The 20592-nt window shown below is 44.1% G+C and overlaps 1 protein-coding gene across 1 annotated transcript; it reads right to left on the bottom strand.

Annotated features, from left to right (window-relative positions):
- Positions 1–422: 422 nt before the first annotated feature.
- On the bottom strand, positions 423–19022 carry Cdc23 (cell division cycle 23). The gene is made up of 16 exons (XM_032885542.1): positions 18834–19022; positions 18677–18749; positions 15908–16045; positions 13340–13382; positions 12708–12813; positions 12477–12609; positions 7970–8147; positions 7795–7892; positions 7594–7675; positions 3962–4115; positions 3709–3828; positions 3419–3494; positions 3018–3079; positions 1734–1812; positions 1539–1658; positions 423–1308 (listed from the first exon to the last, which is right to left on the bottom strand). The coding sequence occupies exons 1-16, from the start codon at positions 18992–18994 to the stop codon at positions 1138–1140; spliced, it is 1794 nt and encodes a 597-aa protein (XP_032741433.1). The 5' UTR covers positions 18995–19022; the 3' UTR covers positions 423–1137.
- Positions 19023–20592: the final 1570 nt, after the last annotated feature.

The raw sequence follows: 20592 nt of genomic DNA, 5'->3' as shown, positions 1-20592 counted from the left end.
TTAGAAAAATATAAAAGGGGGACAGAAAATTGATATAAATACCATCTGGCCTGTTGGGCCCTTGGACGGGAACAGCAGTGGGAACCCAGCCTAGTGCATGCTAGGAAATGAGTAAAACGCTATGAGATACCCAAAGGGTAGCTCTGTCTGGCCTGGTAGTTGTGCTGGGATTAAAGACATGCACCACTGTACCACACCCAGCTCATATTCCTCCCATTAAGAGGAGAATATAAATGTTCTGGTACAAGAGAAGGAAGGCTAGATCCTAAACACAGAATGGTCTATAGCACCTACTGCACGAGCTCATTATAGCAGACATCAAGGGTATCTGAAACCTAGAAAAAAGGATGACTCCTTCAACCTTGTAGGTAAGGTTGAAAATCTTTTTGGAGATTTTAAAAAAAAAAAATTTACATCAAGCATTTACTAAAAGATACCAGCATAAACTTTAATATCTGAAGTAAAAAAGTTCCTTTCAAAAATGTCCATGAAGTTGTCTCCTCGGGTTGCTTTCATCTGGTATATAGCTGTGGCTGGCTGGCCCTCATGTGAGCCAGTTCATGCTCACTGAGACTCTCACTTGGAGGGTTTTAGGCAGCTTCTTTTGAAAACTCCACAAGATCACAGATAGCTCCACTCAATTTAAACCTAATCTCTGGCATTAGAACTCTGACTGTCAGTAAAAGGAAGGTATTCTAGCCATGCCTCATGGCATATTCCTGTAATCCTGTCATTAGGGAGGCTGAGGCAGAAAAGCTCCAGGCTAGGCTCTACAGAGAAACCCTGCTTTAAAAAAAGTCGTTGTTCAAAGCTAACCTCCCTGCTTGCAGAGGACAAGCATGATGACCTTTGCTCTGTTCCTTGCCCACCCAACTCGCAGCACTGAAACCTTGCTTCAGTGGAGAGACTAGGAAGGCCAAGACCTGCCATTCTGAATAGAAGGAAGAGTTGTTGGCTGGCAGAAGACAGTCTGTCCCCTGCCATATATCTGCCTGCCTCTGAAGGTGGCTCCATAGGCTGTCCCTCAGGCTGTTTCTGTCTATAGAAAGGAGAAGAGCTTAGGTCCTTGGGAGAACAGACGTGGCTGTTCTTTACTGGAGGTAAGGTTTAATACTGGTCTGACTTGAGAGTAGTCAACTATGGTGTGACTGAAGACAGGTTGAGTGGAGAAACTCTGCGTGTGGGAGTGTTGTTTGCAGACAGTGAGGCAGGGAGGAAAAAGGTACCAGGCGTGTCAGAGGTGGGTGTCTCCCCTTGGTTCCTCAGCTGTAGGATCTGGCGGAGCAAGGCCTTACCTTCTTCCCGGGTCTGAAACAAAGTCACAGATGTTTCAAAATATATTCAATGCTAGTCTCAAAAAATGATTATTAAAATACTGTTCAGATCATTCCTTACAAATAAAAGGAGTTCTGCCCCCTTTGTTAAAAATGTACTATTGACAGATGACTTACACAGGTCAAAGTAAGCTTCCCTACACACCATGGTAAAGACCATCTATTTTGGCCTAAAATCCAAACCCTTTAAAATCTAATACTCACATCATTGAATGCACAACATTTTTGGGCACAAGTTGAAGCTTCATCCCACAGCTTGCACTTAAAATAGTACTGGGCCAGGTAGCGGAAGGCTGTGCTCTCCTCTAAGTGCTCCACTGTTTCCTAGATAAGGAAAGCAGGTGTGACTGAGGTGACGAGAACCCGTCAATGGCGTGGCTCTCAGGCTCTGACACATACCCCACAGGAATAGATATCTTGGATGTATTTGATGTAACACTGGGCAGCCTGCTCTGACTCAGTCAACTGTTCATGAAGCCTACAAAAGAAATCGAGCTTTAAATAAGTCAGGTCACAAAGCAAGTCAAAAATTAAAAAGTAAAGATGTAATTATAATCAGAAATGACAAGTAAACGAGTAAATTTTAACATAAATAACATACTGAGACCCAGGAGACTCTCAGTGTCCTCCAAGCATAGAGCTGAATTCAGTAACACACGCCTTTAATCCGCACTTGGGAGGCAGAGGCAGGCTGAGTTTGAAGCCAGCCTGGTCTACAGAGCGAGTTCGAGGACAGCCAGGGCTACAGAGAGACCCTGTCTGGAAGAGCTTGGCTTTCTTTGACAGGGGACTGGCCACGACAGGTGACCAGGCTCCAGTGGGCATAAGGACAACCAAAAATGGACTAATTTTATTATTTTCGGGGGGGGGGTAATGTGGGGGAGGAGGACTGAGAGGTGAGTGCAATTGGGTTGCATGATATGAGATTCCCAAATAATCAATTTTAAAAAAGCAACAGGTGTCTCAACCGGGGCTACAGAGTAAGACCTTGTCTCAAAACAAAACAAAACAAACAAACTCAAAAAACTACCACCATCACCAACAACAGTAACAACAAAAATAGTTATTAAAATATTATCAGCGGATGAAGGCACTTGAAGACACGCCTATTAACTGTGTTAATTCCCAGGACCCACATAGTGGCAGGAGTGAACTGACTCCCACAAATTGTCCTCTGACCTCCATACACACACGCCCACACACACAAAATTTTAAAATGTTTATCTAAAAAAGCAGTTAACTTAAACTGGACAATTACATGATATACCCTTGCAAAAATGTCCTATTAATATTGTTGAGCATTAGAACTATCTCAAATGACTGAGTACTGAGCAATCCTCCCATGCACACAGGCAAGTCCTTAACCACCAAACCACACTGCTAGTCTAGTCCTCTCTTTTTCAACTCATTTTTTATCTCTTGCCTAATAGGAAATCTATTCCCAACTTAAGGTGAAGTGTCACTCTCTACAGTCAAGAGCCTAGGGCTAGAACATAACTCCATGTCTTATCCATGTCTAGCATGGATAAGATCCTGGGTTCGTCTAAACATGGGGGAGAAAACAAGAAGAGAAAAGGGTGCTCAGTTTCCAGCCCAGAGTCTCCACAGCCCACTCCATGTGCATACTCATACACGATCAGCACCTCAGGAGAACCGGCCTAAGTATCCCAAGCATTCACTCACTTGGCCAGCTTCACCAGAGCCATTTTCTCCACATCTCCCACAGCGTATGCTCTCCAATAACACTGTCAAAGAGTAAACAGGTCACTTCAGACTACTGCTCATGTGAAACAATTAGTCACATTAGTGCTAAGGCCAGGCAAGCCTTCTAGAAATTCAGGCTTGCAGAATGCAGAGCATTTTCCCTAATGGCGATAATTCCATATAGACATCCATACTGATAATCTCAACCTACACTTCTTTTTATACTATGTAGCTACAAAATATTCATTTTGTGTTCACATAGATCAGAATACAGAAAAGAAACAAACAACAAAAACAAAACAAACCACAGTATATACAGCCCAAGCTCCCTTTAAACAGGAGATTTCTGCTCCCATTCTCTAGGCTGCCTTTTGAGGTACCTTTTTGGCTTCCACTAGTTGATTGAGTTTCTCATAACATTCTCCTAAGGCGACCAGCATACGAGAATCGTTGGGACTATGAAAAAGAACAACATTGTCAGAGCAAAGACTTTACTCAAGTCTTCAACTCAAAGATGAGCCTCCACTATTTCCATGCTATTGCAAATCCGTGCAAGGACTGCTCTTCAACAAAATGCTTCACTTAATTACTTTATGCTTATAATTATCCTATAAACCCACTAGTAAAAACGACCAAACCATTCATACCCTTCCCACATTGGCCAACTCACCGAAGCTGGTGGGCCCGTCTATAATAATAAAGGCAATAAAACGGCATCTTAAGGATTTCGTAGGTCTGCCCAAGGCCATACCAAGCTCTGTAGTCTCTCTTGTTGACCTCAATGGCATGTCTAAGAAACAGACAAAATGGACCAGTTACTTGGCAAAAAGAATTAAAGTTAGCAAACAGAGACTAATAAGAGGCCCCCCACCACCGAGGGAATTGGCTCCACTCACCCCTGCACCCCTCTACTGGATGCTCACCGGTAAGCCTGAATAGCCGCAGATGTGTTTTTCATTTCCATGTATTCATGCCCCATCAGCGTCCAGGCCCCAAGGTACCTAGGATTCAATTTCAGGGCTCTCTGGAAATACAACGCTGCTTTCTCATGCTGGGAGCGTAAGCTGTAATAATTGCCTGAACAGAAAACAGAATAAACAAAAAGATCCAGAGTCTGTCTGTCTGTCTGTCTCTCTCTCTCTCTCTCACACACACACACACACACACACACACACACACACACACACACACACACACACACACACACACACTCGCACACACAATTAAAGGGGCTGGAAAATGGATGGCTCAGTGGCTTAAAAATACTGGCTACTCTTCCAAAGGATCCAGGCTTAGTTCCCAGCACCAACAGGGCAGCTGACAACCCCTGTATCCAGTGCCACAAGGTCTGGCATGCTTTTTTGGCCTCTTCTTGTACCAGCATATACATATATTCATACAGGCAAAAATTAATAAACATAAAATAAACCTTTAAAAATAAATAAAAATAAACATAAAAAATTAAAAAACTGTTCCCCTCGTTTCTATATTTGGTTTTGTGTTTTGCTTTGTTCTTCGAGACAGGCTTCCACTTGGCTGTACTTACTGCAGAGATCCACCTGCCTCTGCCTCCCAAGTGCTGGGATTAAAGGGATGTGCTACCATCATCTGGCTAGATATAGCATTTATATACAATTTTGTAATATAAGAATTTTCTAAGCCTGCTTTAGATTGGTATTTTTGTGGTGCTTTATATTTTGGTTTTCAAGACAGTGTTTCTGCATAGCCCTGGCTGACCTGGAACTCATTCTGTAGATGAAGTTGGCCTTGAACTCACAGAGATCAGTCTGCCTCTGCCTCCCAAGAGCTGGAATTAAAGGCGTGTGCCATACACCCAACTTGATTTTTGTTTGGATTAGTGGTTCTAAACTGTATTATTTTAAACCCAGACTTCAAAGGAATTTCTCAAAAGGACTAAAAAGGTAGAGCTCTGAGTTCTTCCCCATGAATCACTGCAGTTCTATTTCTACTGTTTTGTGAAAAGAAAAGAACAATTTAGGAGGCTATAAAAGATACTAAGAGTCTAAAAGCTACCTGTCTTACTGAGGCCTAAATGAATAAGCAAAATATGGTAGAGCAAACAATGGGACATAATCCAGGAAGAAAAAAAATTACTTTAGATGCCACAATACTCATGGTCCCGAATGGGTGGAGAATGCCCCAAATCCCAGCGTCTTAGAGGAAACGTCAGGTAGGTCTGCTGGCAGGTTCTAGGCAGCCAGGAAAGAAGAGAGAGCTAGAGCTAGAGGTAGACAGAAAGAAAGAAATTTGCTACCTAAAAGAAGTCAGACAACAATATTTTTGCTGGTAGGATTCCAACTGTGACGTTGCTAACAAAACTGTAAATCTACCAAAAAACTGTTAAGTCTACCAAAAAACTGTAAATCTACAAAAAAACTGTAAATCTACCAACAAAATCTGTTCAGCCATGAACTTAAAGCAGGTAAGTCCTGTGGTTTGCTAACTGTTCCAATAAAGCTTTTCTTAGCCAGGCTTGGGGACACACTCCTTTAGTCCCAGCACTCCAGAGGCAGAGACAGGCAGATCTCTGTGAGTTCCAGGCCAGTGTGATCTACAGACTAAGTTTCAGGGCAACAAGAGAAACACAGAGAAAATCTATCTTCAAAAAAGGAACCAACTAGACTGTCATGAACCTTGAAGGGGTTTTCTTTTTAAAATACTGTGTTTACTTTTTTCAGTTATCTGTGCTAGAGAATGGATCCAGTGCCTCGGAGAGCAATTCACAACTGAACCAAACTCCTAGCCCCAACCTTACTTCAAAAACCAAAATAAAATCTCCCTTATGTATAAATTATACGTGCACAAGTATGCCAGCCAAAACACAGACGGCATAATACGTATGACACTAACTTGCAGAAAACGTGAGATACCACTAAGTAAAATAAGAAAATCTCAAGTACATAAAGGAGTCCATTTTGGTAAGCCTCCTGGAACTGACTGTATAGACCAGGCTGCCTAGAACTCTGTCTTTTAAAAAAAAAGAAAAAAGAAAGGAATTCACCTGCAATCTCAGTACTGGAGAAGTAGTCAAGAGACTAATTCAAAGCCATCCCTAGTTACATAGTGAATTCTAAATATAAGAGTCTTTCTCAAGCAACAGAAATACAAGGTGGGTGGGGGCAGCACATGATTATAATCTTGGCATTTAGAAGTGAGAGGAGAATCAGTACCAGTTCAAAGTCACATTATCAGGTTCATTTAGAGCCGAAGCTATATGAGGCCCAGACAACTATCTCAAAACCAAACCAAACCAAACAAAACGCAAGCCAAACAGAAGGAGAGAGGTGCCTCAGCAGCTAGGGGTGTATACTGATTTTGCAGGAGGCCCGAGTTTGATTCTTAGTACCTATGTCATGAGCTCACAACTGCTGTAACTCCAACCCCAGAGGAATCTGATGCCTTTGGCCTCTGAGGACAGATACCAGTACCCATAGGCTGAGTCGTGAGCACAAACAAATATTTTTCAATAAAAATTTCAAAAGCAAGGCAGACACAGCTCCTATCAATAATCCTAATCCCCGAGATCTAGGGCAGAGGCAGCAGCATGAATTAGAAGCCAGTGTGAGCTAAAGAGTTTTCCATCACTCTAGACTAGGGAGAGACACTCACTCAAAGACCCTCTAAGATGGGTCTGGAGTGATCGCTCATCAGAGAGCAGAGGCTACTGTTCCAAAGGACCTGGGTTAAATTCCCAGTACCCACATGGCTACTCACAACCACCAGTTCCAAGGTGCGACCTTCCCTCTTCTGGCCTCCAGGGACATGAGGCACATTATGGAAGCAAAACGTCATTACACTTAAATAAAATTTAAAATTAAAAAGAAGAAAAAAAGAAAAAACTTCTAAGAAGGCTCCGAGGCTAAAGGCACTAGCTATCAGGCTGGATACTCTGTTCACCCCTGGGACTCACACCAAAGAAAGAAAATCTCTTTAAGTTGTCCCCAGACCTGCACAGTGCACTTTGGTATACACATGCACACCCCCACACAAATAAATATAGTAAAAGTAATCATAAAACAGGGCCAGTTGGGCTAGAGACATGGCTCAGTGGTTAAGAGCACTTCCAGAGGTCAGCAACCACATGGTGGCTCACAACCATCTGTAATGGGATCTGATGCTCTCTTCTGGTGTGTCTGAAGACAGCTACAGTGTACTTATATATAGAAAAAAAAATCTTTTAAAAAAAAATAACCAGGGCTAGCAAGATGGGTTTTATGTCAGTCTGTACAAATGGTTGTGCATAGGTTCAGTAATCTGCTACTGTATCAAAAACAAAAAACAAACAAATAAACCAACCAACCAACCAGCTAAACAAACAAAGCAAACCGAGGTCGAGCTAAGTCTGATGGTTCTGTCTTGCCTTTAATTCCAACACCCAGGAGGCAAATGCATGCTATCTCTGTGAGTTCAAGGCTAGCCTGATCTACACAGCAAGTTCCAGAACTATATATAATGAGACACTGTCATAAAATAGAATAAAACAAAATAAAGACAGAAATAGAGCTTAAAACAAATAGATGTAGTTAACGCTCACCAATTACACAGCACGTCTCTACTCGGTATTTATCAATCTCACAGAGGTTATGTGCCAGGTAACTCAATTCAGACTTCATGCTCTGGGAGAGAAGGGGAGACCGCGTGAGCAAGCCTGAAAAGGCAGCCTGAGGCTGTTTCCTCTTTCGCTGTGCAAACATGAAAATCTAATACAGGAGTTTCATCAAGAGAAACAAATTACCCTGACATAGAGAAGGTTGGAGAACGTGTCCATATTTTCAATCCTGTAAGGATCTTGTTTCCTCAGCTCATTGAAAATAGAAAGGGCTTTGTCGATATCTGCAGAGAGAAAGCAGAGTCTAAAACCCAAGGACCTGCAGCTCTGCCTGTCGGCATCCACATCCTCATTCGCTCACCTCGGATATTGTGATAGGCAACTGCGATTTGGGAAACGATGTATGAGCTCTTGGAAAAGCCCACGTCGATGAGATGCTGGTACTTCTGCAGGGCCTCCTCTATCAGCTGCAATTCTGTGTATATGTGAGCCAAGAAGAACTCCTTCATCCACGTGTCAGGCAGAGACAGGAACTTCAGCTGGCACCAGGAGAGAGGAACACACTTAATATAATCTGGCCTTTCTCCCCAGAAGAACACCGAAGAAAAATCATTACTTTGTAAAAGGATTCATCACTAAAATTTTATTAGAACACTTACAAACGAGTACAGGATAATCCCATAATTCCCATAATTAGGAAAAAAAATGGCTGGCCCAGTGGGATAGACTTACACACACACAGACACCCCACACACAAAACAAACCAAAACCACACAAAATTTGAGAATTAAAATCTAAATAGGGGGGCTGGAGAGATGGCTCAGTGGTTAAGAGCACCGACTGCTCTTCCCGAGGTCCTGAGTTCAATTCCCAGCAACCACATGGTGGCTCACAACCATCTGTAACGAGATCCGATGCCCTCCTCTGGGGGCTCTGAAGACAGCGACAGTGTACTCATATACATTAAATAAATAAATTTTAAAAAAAAATCTAAATAGGAAGAGAGACGAGGGGAAAAAAGTGCATTACAGGCAAGAGTAACAGTAAGACTGTGGTGACTACAAGGATCGAGCTTGGTCTGAGGAAGTCATATGCAAACAAGTCAACCCCACCACACAGCAGAGAGTAAGACCATCAGACTGAGGGCAGGGACCCTGGTGGGGGAGCTGGCGGAAGGCCTGAAGGAGCTGAGGGGGATTGCAACCCCATAGGAAGAACAACATCAGTTGACCGGACCACCCAGCGCTCCCAGGAACTAGACCACCAACCAAGGAGTATACAGGGAGGGACCCATGACTCTAGATAGATAGAAACAGACAAGGAGCCCTGAGGAAACATAAATGGCGGAACAAACATATGCCATGGGGATTTTGGCAATCTCCTGTGATCTACATTGTTTTCAACATTTTACTTAATCCATATCCCAAAATTATTAAATTGCTATGAAATTAAACAAAAACCTTATACCTAATCCTCATCAGTACTGTCTATGTTTTAAGAATCAAGGAATGGAAAGGAACAGATATCATTAAAAAGATACTTTTTTGATATATATATATGTATGTATATATATATATATACACATACATATATATAAAACATCTCAGAATGCCTGCTCACCAAAGTGATTTAAGAAGGGCCCATCTTAAATCCTATCACTCAGGAGGCTGAGACAGGAGGACTGCCATGAATTTGATTCCAGTCTGGTCTACATAGAGAGGCCATCTTAAAAAAGAAAAGAAACTATGTAAGTATGGTGGTACACACATTAGTTAACTCTGGTGCATGGGAGGTAGAGGCGGAAGGATCCGTGAGTTTGAGACCAGCCTGGTCTATACAGCACATTGCAGCATTGGTGTGGACTGCCCTGGAGCTGTTTGCATTTTGATGTTAATTTCACTTCTCTAGGAGGGCGGTCTAGTCAGTACTCAGGCGAACTTTTCTCCCCATTTTAACTTATAAAATAAAGGCAGAGCCTGTGATTGGGCAAGGGAAGGGAAGGTGGAGCTGAAGTGGGGGTTGAGGAAGAGAGAAGGGAACGAAGGAGGAAGTGGAGGTGGAAGGAAGATGGAGCTGAAGCACGTGGTCTGGAGAAACCACAAGTAATAAGGGAGCTCATGGCTGGGCACAGAGAAGTGCAGTGGTGGATCTGCCCGCCCTAGGCGTGCAGCTCGTACTCATATTAACTGAGCTGTGTTTTCTTTGTACAGGCTTATTTGGGTTGGAGAGGTTACTGTAACAAACTGGCACCCAACATGGGGTGACACTTATGGACATTTCTTTTTAAAGATCATTTGACCTGTCTGCTCCTGACGGCACCCCTTCTTGACTTCTAAGAAGAAATCGAGCATCAGTGGAGTTGCTTCAGTTGTGGTGAGGCAGCCACTGGGCAAGGATCGCCTCGATTCATCTACAGACAAAGACTGTCCAGAAAGGGACACACTGTGCAGAATAGGCGACTGATAATCTTTGCTGAGCCAGAATCATCAGCCCATCAAAATTCTACATTACAAAGCGTCAGATGATCCTGGGCCAGGAGGCTGAGCACTGATGCTCCAACATTGTGAGAAATGAGGGCCTGTCCAGGTGATCAGCGATCTCTATAAGTTAGCTAAGTTTTAGAAGCTGTTTTGTGCTTCTCATAATTTCAGATAATATTAGTCGTTCTCAGATTTCTGAGAGTTGAAGACTAATTTAGTCTTATAGCCTACCTAAGCTAATTAACTCAGAAAACACAGTTATCTGGATGATTTTCTAATGGTAATAGTTGTACACAGCTTATAGTTGATGAAAAGATTTGTTTTGTTTTTTAAATTAAACAGAAAGGGTGATGTGTAGGATGATGTCATTATGTAGCAAGGCAGGTCTAGTCTATCATTGGATGAGAAGGGTAGGCAGGGAAAAGTCTAAGAAGGAAAAGAAGGAACAAGAGGAATCAAGATGGAGTCGATGAAGGAAAATTATTCCAATCCAGGTGAGCTAGGTCAATTTTATCTTGTCTAGGTGGGCGGTTTCTATCATTATTAATTGGCAGTGAATTTATTCTGTGGGTTTATTGTAGACTGAGAATTTAACATGTAAATCTGATTGTTGGGTTACAATTTGTGAGTCTTGATTTTACCGGGTGAGTGGCTGGAACCAGAGAGTTCTGGCTGGCCAGGGTTGGCCAGGGTGACTAGCAATGGGAGTGGAGAGACTGCTGGGGCTAGACAATAGCTAGGCTAATGTGACATGGTGCCACACTGGAACCAGCCACCGCTGACATAAACTAATGTTAGTTCTATATGGCCCTATGGTGCCAGAACTAACACCAGGGGGAGACCGCCTGGGTCCGAGAGTACTAGGGGGCCAATGTGAGTGGTGACACATGGAAACAGTCACATCTATTTTTTAATTTTTACTGCAACATGGGATAGCTAGAGCTACACAGAGAAGCAAAGAAGGAAGGAAGGATGGACGGACGGATGGACGGACAGGGAGGGAGGGAGAAGTGGGCATGGAAGAGCACACTTTAATCCTGGCATTTAGGAGGTAGAAGCAGGAGGGAAACACTGGGAAAGCTCTGGGAAAGAAGCTCTGGGAAACCCTGATCTACAGTACAGTCAACATAGCGAGTTCCAGGACAGCCTGGGCTACATAAAGAGATGTATCTCAGGGAAAAGGAAAAAAAGTGCCCTTGAGCAGACCTGGGTTCAATCCCTAGCACCCACATGGAGGCTCACAAGCCTTTAACTAGGGATTCTGATGGCTTCTTCTGACCTGGGCACCAGGCACACATATGGTGCACATACATTCACACAGGCAGACGTTCATATATAGAAAATAAAACCAAGTAAGTCTTTTTCTTAATAATTAAAAGATATAATTTTGGAACTGGTGTACACATGACATTTTCAGTTCACTGAAGGATCTAGATTTAACAGCTGCTATGACCAACACCAAATGCACTCACTCCCGTGGAAACCAGAGAATCTTGAAGAGTGTTAATAATGATCAACTTGGAAAAAAAGAAAACATCTCACAGGCAAGAGACGAGAGATTTTGATAAGCAAGATATAATATGCTTTTGCATATTTCAAGGTGAGGAGAGCCTAACATGAGGGCAAACACAGATAAAGACATTTCCAGACACTGACTCAGCAGCACAAACAGCTGTTGGGGAAAGGAAAGAATAAACCCACTTTTAGTTTTTGTTGTATTTAGCTCTGGCTTGCCTCGAATTCAAAATATAGATCATGATAGCCTTGAACCCAGAGAGCTCTGTCTCTCAGGTGCTGGGATTAAAGGCATTCACCACCATGCCTAGCCCACCGTTAGCTCTTTAGGGAAGTGTGTTGTTACTTGATCAACTGAAAGACAGAATGAATACTCTAAACAAAGCTCACAGATAGACTAATAAAGATTTTAAGGCAGGTATAGTAGCACCTGGAAGCCTGGGAGACAGCCTGGTCTAAATAGAGTTTCAGGATAGCCAGGACTACATGGAGAGCCTCTGTCTCAAACAAACAAAAAGTCAGGCATGACAGTACACACCTACACTTCCAAAGTTCCTGGAGGCAGAACCACCAGGCTAAATGAATCCTAAGTTACCTAGTGAGCCCCAGGTCAGCCTTCACAGGCTGTTCCAAAACACTAACAGCAAAGAGTTGGCTATGAACAACAGTTACGATGGCAGCACTTTGTCCCCACAAGATTACGGAGGTTTCGGGGTTGGGGATTTAGCTCAGTGGTAGAGCACTTGCCTAGCAAGCGCCAAGGCCCTGTTCGGTCCCCAGCTCCAAAAAAAAAAAAAAAAAAAAAAAAAAAAAAAAGAAGAAAAAAGGAAAAAAAAAAAATGGAGGTTTCCCATGAAGCTCACATAGACTTACCATCTCTTTGTCTGTGATCAGGTTACACAGCTCCAACCAGGCCCCCCAGTGCAAGGGCAGAACATGAGTAGCCTCCACAAACACATCAATAGCCTCTTTCACTAAGTCCAGTTTCCGAAGCACCACCCCATACCTGGGAAAGAGAGAGGTTAACCCTGAGAATAATGTCTCCTCTACTAAAAGGACAAACATGCAGTAGAAAGTTCCACAGCCCTGGTAGGTGACACTCACAGGTAAAGGCCGAACCCATCAAGTCCCCTAGCTTGGTGCTTCCTGCTGAGTTCCACTCTCAGTTCTCGGAGAGCCTCATTTTTGACTTGTCCTTTTTCCAGGGGTCCTAGAGGAGAGGAAAGGATGCTCATTCTCATCATCTCTCTCTCTCTCTCACACACACACACGCCACACACACACACACACACACACACACACACACACACACACACACACACATACATCATCATCATCATCATCATCATCATCACCAAAACTATGCCTGCACCCTCTAATAACTGCTGACAGCCCACTCACTCACAAAATCCATTTATTCTAGATGATGGCAGGTGTAGTCCTAGGTTATCAATGTTTACAAATCAGAAGCTTCAATTAAAACAGAATTTTCCACCTTAGGTTGCAGAAAGCAAGCATGATTCAAGTAGGGCAAGCAAACCCACAGGCCAAGCCCCACAAGCAGCCTCAGGCAGAGCTGGATGACAGCAGTAGCTGAGATAAGCCATGATCTCTCCGTTCTACAGACTGCCCAGTCTACTCATGGCACACGAATGGCCTGTAAGCCTCTAAGCATGCAGCTCCCATTTCTTGTCTAAAAGGTCATCGGGGGTGGAGGTGGGGGTGGGGGATCATACCTAGGCTATCGACTGTTTCGTCATCCTTCTTCTTCTCTCCAGACTGTAAGAAGGAAAAAGAAAGAAATCAACAAATAGAGTTTGTTTTTTGTTGTTGTTGTTGTTTCTTGTTGTTTGACTTATTATAAAAACAGTAGTTTGATTCTATCTACAGGGCTAACTAATGTCTAAGCAAAATGCCGTCCGCCTTATAAACAACCATTCATCAGGTGTTCCCACTGGCTAACTATGGAATAAATTGAGCACCAAACACATATATAGTAGTGAATTACAGATATGTAAAAATATGAGAGCCCATGAGCTCCTGTTGTTGCTAAGTAAAGAAATGAATGTGAAGGGGATGGCGGCTCTCACTGTAAGCAGAATGCCCCGTTTGATCCATGTGGAGAGAAGGCTAGAGTAGAAAAACAAATCATTTTGCAACATCAGGTAAAAGTACTTTTGGGGAGAAAAAAGTCTGTTTCAGGCAAAGTTCAGCAATGGATTCTGTGGCTGAATATTGAAGTTCAGTTCGAGTGCCTGTCTACCACGGCTGTACCAGCCCACTCGAGTGTCAGCTCATGGAACCTGAACAAGAAACGGCTAAGAAACGTCAGATGTCCCAAACGAAGGACTGTTTTTAAAGGAGTCAGACTAATCTTAGCACTCTAGGGGCAGAGGCAGGCAGATCTCTGTGAATTCTAGGTCAGCCTGGTCTACACAGTGAGTTCCTGGACAGCCAGAGTTACACAGAGAAACTCTTGTCTCAAAAAACAAAACCTAATAATAAGCAAATGAATAAAACTTTAAAAGGAGCCAGTGAGAGGCTCGGCAGGAATCCGCCTCCAGGACCGATGCCCAGGGTTTTATTCCCAGGTTTCACAAGGCAGGGAGAGACCAACACCCCAGGTTGTCCTTCATATGCTGACACACTTCCCACCAAAGATAAATAGAAAAAACAAGTAAGTCAATGTAAAACATTAATACAGACCACAGCAAAAAGGGGCTAGGGTGTAGCTCAGTTGGTAAGCAAGCTTGCTTAGCATGTAGGACGCTTTGCGTGTGAGCCCCAGCACTGCAGACTGGCGTGGGAGCACACTCCTGCAGTCCGGCATGTGGGAGGTAGAAAGATGAGAACCAGAAGAGGTTAAGATCATTTCAGGCTAAATATCAAAAGTTGAGGGTCAGCCTGGGCTACATGAGGCTCTGTCTCAAGAAAAGGAGATATTTGAGCATGTACACCTACATTAGAACATTCTCCTCAGGAGAAATTTCACCCAAACTTCAGCAAGTGCTGCTTCATTTTCTACCATAACTCGTCCAAATTGGTTCTGTCATATGCACAGACTACATACTGAGAAAGGCCACATGGGGCAGTGCACGCCTGTAAGCATGACACTCTAGAGAGCCAGAGGCAGGGGGATAATGGTTCCAGGGCAGTATTCGAAACAAGCAAGCAATTACCAGGACAATGTCAGTCTGCCTCTGCTGTCATTTACTTATTCATTTATTTATTAAGGTCTATCTGAGACAGTTCTCACTACCATCGTCATGGGTCTGAACTTAAACTACTCCTGCCTCTGCCTTCTGAGTGCTGGGATTACTCTGCACTGCTCTTTATATTAGAAATGTTAGCAGCTAAGATATAAGCAGTAAACACACTACAGAAGTGATAAAACTTTAAATCAACCAATGCTTGCCAACTAAACTCCACCACCATGTCCTGCCTTCAGGCTTGGATTCTGAGTGAGGGTTCTACCACTGGCTAGCCTGGAACTCACTGTCACTGTGCGACCAGAGAGCCTCAAACTCGCCGGGATCCTCGACTCTCTGCATCTAGAGTACAGAGATTATAGACATCACCACACCTTGCCAGTTCTCTAGTACTGCTTTATAAAGCACCTTACAGAATCCAAAGAACAGTCATCCAGTTGGTAATTATCCTACCTATGTTTTGGTTCTGTTTTTTTTTTTGTTTGTTTGTTTGTTTTGTTCTTTGAGACAGGGTTTCTCTGTGTAGCCCTGGCTGTCCTGGAACTCATTCTGTAGACCATGCTGGACTTGAACTCTCAAAGATTCACCTGCATCTGCCTCTCAAGCACTGGGATTAAAGACGCATGCCATTACTACCCGGCTCCTCCTCTTCCTCCTCCTCATTGATTGATCGAGACAAGATCTTCATGTAGCCCTAGCTGGCTTGACTGATTGATTGATTGACTGATTAACTGATTGATTAATTGATTGATTGAGACCTGGTCTTTGTGTAGTCCTAGCTGGCTTCTAGAAATTCATTATGCAGACCAGACTAGTCTTGAACTTAAAAAGATCCATCTGCCTCTGCCTTACAAGTGCTAGAATTAAAGGTGTGTGCCACCAGGCCTGGCATCATTTTTTTATTACTACAATATAAATATTCAACACATTCATTTGGGGACTCACTGCCTAGCTATGTAAAAACTAAACTTCTTCAAGGCTAAAGAAATGGCTCAGTGATGAAGAGCACTGGCTGTTTCCCCCGATGACCCAGGTTCAAATCCTAGCTCACACATGGCTCCTGATAACAGAACAGCATCTTAAAGTGGACCTCACCAGGTATCTGGAATACATGTACAGGAAATAGGCTTTCTTGCTATTACAGCCATGCAGGAAATGTGCTGCCCGGTCATACTCTTTAACGTCAAAGTAGGCCTTGGCCAGGGTGTAAGCATCCACATCCTGTGCATCCTCCTACAAAAAACAGGTTATGTGAGTGGTTAGGTCTCAAACAGCCAAAGTTCACCCCTAGAAAGCATATTCACTAATTCTCAGATAAAGGAAAGACTGATCATTTCTCCTCCCCAAAACGTATAAATACATGCATTTATACACAATTTATACAGTATTTTTAATAAACATATTACATGTAAAGCCAAACAACATGTAAAATGGCCTGGCATAGTGACGTATACCTTTGATCCCAGCAGTTGGAGCCAGAGGCAGACAGATCTCTGTGGATTCAAACCAAGCCTGGTCTACAGAGTGAGACTCAGGACAGCCAGGGCTATAGTAAGACTCAAAGTAAAAGGGTGGGGTCTGGGGAGATGGTTCTGTGGTAAAGGGCCTGCCACGCACACAAGATGAACTGAATCTGCACACCCAGAGCCCATGTGAAAACCAGACATAGCACCCTACATCCGTAACCCCCGTGCATGCCTAGTCTCAACACTTGGTAGAAGCAGGAGGATGAGTTCAAGGCTTTCCTCAGCGTGTAGTTGAGGCCAGTTTGAGGCCAGTCTGGGCAACAAGAGGCCCTGAGTTAGAGAGAATCAGTGAGGGAGGCAAGAGGAGGAGGGGGAAGAGGCAGGGAGAGCTGAAGTGGTGTCTTGAGGGGAAACTAAGTTATGCTCATTACTATAGTGAGGAATACCCCCTGCCTGGGGCACACGGGCCACACACAAGTGTGCTGGGGCCAGCAAGATGGCTCAGAAGGTACGAGCACTTGACACCAAGCCAAGACAGGAAACCTGAGTCAATTTCCAGGACCCACGAAGTAGACCGAGAGAACTAACTCCTATAGGCTCTCCTCTGACCTTAACATATGTGACATGGCATGTGTGCACGCGTGCACACACACACACACACACACACACACACATATATACAATAAGTAAAGATTATACATGAAGTACGATGAAATTCGTCCAGGTTGGGTAAGGTGCTTCTAATCTCAGCACTGGGGAAGGACGATAGTTTAAAGGCCAAGGCCAATCTGCTCAATGGATTACGTTTGAGACCAGCAAACACTACCAAAAAATTCACCTGCCAACCCTGATATTAATGTTGAAATTAAAACTGATATTAGCCTGAAATACAGATGAAGATGTACTTGCAAGTCACAGGCACTCTATCTTCCTTTTAATCAGAATGGTTAATTTGACTGAATCCTGTGTGGCTGGTATAGCCCTTAGGTACTGAGGGCTGAACTTAGGGCCTCATACATGCTACACAAGAACTGCACAGGACTGGGTTTACTTTGTATTCCAAGCGGATCATCCTCTGGCCTCGGCCTAAGCGGCTCCTGTGCCACCTACCCCAGAAATATTTTTATGCAGTTTAAACCTTTAATCCCATTTAATTCTCTCCACAACACGAACCTGGTACTATTATTATTCCCATTTCACAGATATGGAGATTGTGGACCAAGAGCTTAAGTTGTTCTGTGTCACTAATTTGAGCTTCAAAGCACAAATTTTTTTTTTTTTTTAGTTTTCAGGACTTGGGTCTCTCTAATATAGCCCCGGATGTCCTAGAACTCACGCTGTAGTCCTGGGATTAAAGGCATACGACACAGTTCGGCCCAAATCCATACTCTTAATAATTTTGGTACAGAGCAATGATCTCACTCGGTGGCAAAAACTTTTCATATGCTTATTAGCACTGCCCAGATTGTCTACAAAACCTAAAAGACTTGAAGGGTTTATTAATTGTCTTAATTTTCTACGTATGAGTGGTTTGCCTACACAGATCTGTTATACCACATGCATATCTGGTGCCCTCCAAGGCCAGAAGGCCCTGGATGCCCTGGAACATTGTTACAGGCAATGCTACCTGCCCCTGTGGATGCTCTAGGTCAATTCTCCAGAAGAGCAACAGGTATTGCTAATTGCTGAGCCATCTCTGCAGCCCCTCTTTTTTAAAGATTTAAATTAGGTACGTATGTGTCTTCATGTAGATTGTTCATGTGCCTGCTGAAGCCGGAGGAAGATGTCAAAAGATTGTTGGATCCCCTGTCCCAGGCGCTGGAGTTACAGGTTATAAACAACCCACAACTCCCACGAGTAACTAGGAATTGAGCTCTAGCCCTCTGCAAGAACAGCACATGCTAGCCACTGAACCATCTCTCCGCGATGAAATTTTTAAAAAGATTTATGTGTATGCATGTATATCTGTATACCACATGTGTGGAACATGTGTGGATGGTGTGTAAAGAACAGAAAAGGGTATTGGATCCCCTGGAGCTGAAGTTAAAAGTGCTTTTGAGACACCTCCTGAGGGTGCTGGAAATCAAACTGGGGTCCTCTGAGAGAGGAACAAGGATTCTTAACCACTGAGCCCTCCATTCATCTCCACCGAGGCTGAAATCTTAAGCAATAATTGTTTATCAATTCTTTCCAGCTTCAATAACAGCAGAAGCTACATCTATCTTCCAAGGCACAAACAGCCCCCACACAGGAACTCCCTTGTGAGGCCCCGTTCAAATCCTGGCGTCCCTGCTCCATCACTCCCACTGAGCAGCTGGCTCCCCTCCAGTGACAGGGCGCTGAGTACCCTGGGCCACATCCTTCGGTTAGCGGGAACGCACTATAATGACGCCCTTACCTCTGTAAGAGGCGGCGGCGGCTGCAGCTCAGACAAAGGCAAGGCGGGCAGAGAGAAGGCCAACTCCGCAGACCTGGAACACCACACAAACTGCATCAGCCACGCGAGCCCCCGAGGCCAAGATCCAGCGCCGCCCCGTCCGACCCCGACCTCTCACCATTTGCTGCTGTGCAGCAGGCCCCGCTCCCGAGTGAGGCCCGCGATGAGCAGCAGCTGCTTTTTAATTTCCCGCAAGTCTGAGAAATCCGCGACAGTGGACACGCCCGGCACCGTCGTGGCGGCCGCTGCCACCGAGACTACCGAAGAATTCGCAGCCATTTTCCTCCCTCGGCCGCTCTAGCCAATCAGCGGCAACAATACTTGCTCCGCGGAAGCGAAAACTTCTGCCTCTTATTGGTCTAGCCTTGCTCGGAACAACCAATCACAAACCTTCTTCATAATGTTCCGAAAAGGCAATGGGAAAAAGAGACAGTTAGATCCTGATTGGCAAGAGCTGCTGAGGGAGGTAAATTAGAACAAGAAGTGAAAGGGAGGGGCGGGCACGGACTGAGGCATCCCAGCATAAAAAAGATGGAGAATAGAGAGTCCGGTACCTAACTGGTGGTGTATGATTCCGTTGTGCGCTAAAGAATGATACCTCAGACTCAAATAGTATGTAAAAGCCAGGAGCATTTTATTCTGTAGAAGACCAGAATTTGGGGTCCCCTCATTTTATGATGGAGAGCCCCGAAGTGAGCTCGCAGGCCCAATTTAAAGCACATTTGGGTAATTCCAGGGTAGGTGACCTCTATCTTAATCTGTTGGGTCCGTCTCTGTGGACATTCTAGAACCTCTGGAAATTCTAGAACCACTACCCGGGTGTGTGTCCATCTCTATGGAAATTTCAGAATCATTGCCGTGGTGTGGAGTTGGTGGCATCTGGCAGCTTCTGCCTAGCTGCGTGAAGCCTAGGGTTTTGTTCTGTGTTTTTTGTTTTTTGTTTTTTTTCTTCTAGTAACTGGCTTGATTGGACTTGTCCAGATCTTGGAAACAGAGACTTAGGCCTCGTCTCCTCAACTGTTCATTTGAAGCCTGTCATGGAGTCAACCTGTCCCATCCCTCTTAGTCCTTCCACCCACTTCGGTAATGGAACATCTCAAATATTTGAGATGTTTTTAATGTTTTTATGTGCTGGTATTGTTGCTTATCATCAAATGAACAGTGGAAATCTGTTCTTTAACAAACATAATTAAAGCACACATGATTACACAGGGACCGTAAATCAAGGCCAGCATCGGCAGGATAAGAGGATGCTCCGGTCAGAGTGAAGACAAGGTGGTCAGCCGAGGAGACCAGTTGAAGAGGGACCCATACCAACCCTGAGACTGTTCTTTTTCTATTCTCTCGTGGAGTCTCTTTCTGACTAAGACCATGGAGTCTTTGACTACCTCTTGAGTGGTCAGCATAGAAAAAAGATTTCTCACCTAAGGCTGTACAGAATCCTCCCTGGTAGAGGAACAGCAAGTCTAGGCCTCTTCTTTCTTTAAGGCTACATCTGCCAGGGAGGACAGGGAATCCTGCAGGGTCGTGGTGGACTTCTCCATCTCCTGTACATCTGCATCCATAGGACCTTGTAATTTTTATCTCGGAGTATTAGGGCTGAGGTCCCTATAACTAGCAGCTCTGGCCAACCCTATGTCAAAGAGAGAATCTAGTACCACAGTGGAAAAGTGTTACTCCATTGTTTGGAGGTGCTAGTAGCTTGAAGACTTCCTCCCCAGAGTAATAACTCATTTCAGGTATGAGCTGTACTAGAACATCTTTAGTCATATTTACAACCTGGACATAAATGTATGGAGTGAGCCCTGAGTACAAGTCCACCAAGTGTTTTCTGGGGGCAGCATGTATCCTGTAACAGTAGGGGTTACAGTGCGATT

Source organism: Rattus rattus, chromosome 15 (genome assembly GCF_011064425.1).
Source record: "Rattus rattus isolate New Zealand chromosome 15, Rrattus_CSIRO_v1, whole genome shotgun sequence".
NCBI lineage: Eukaryota > Metazoa > Chordata > Mammalia > Rodentia > Muridae > Rattus > Rattus rattus.
The sequence above is the reverse complement of the archived record's forward strand: the minus strand, read 5'-3'. Positions and strand labels throughout refer to the sequence as shown.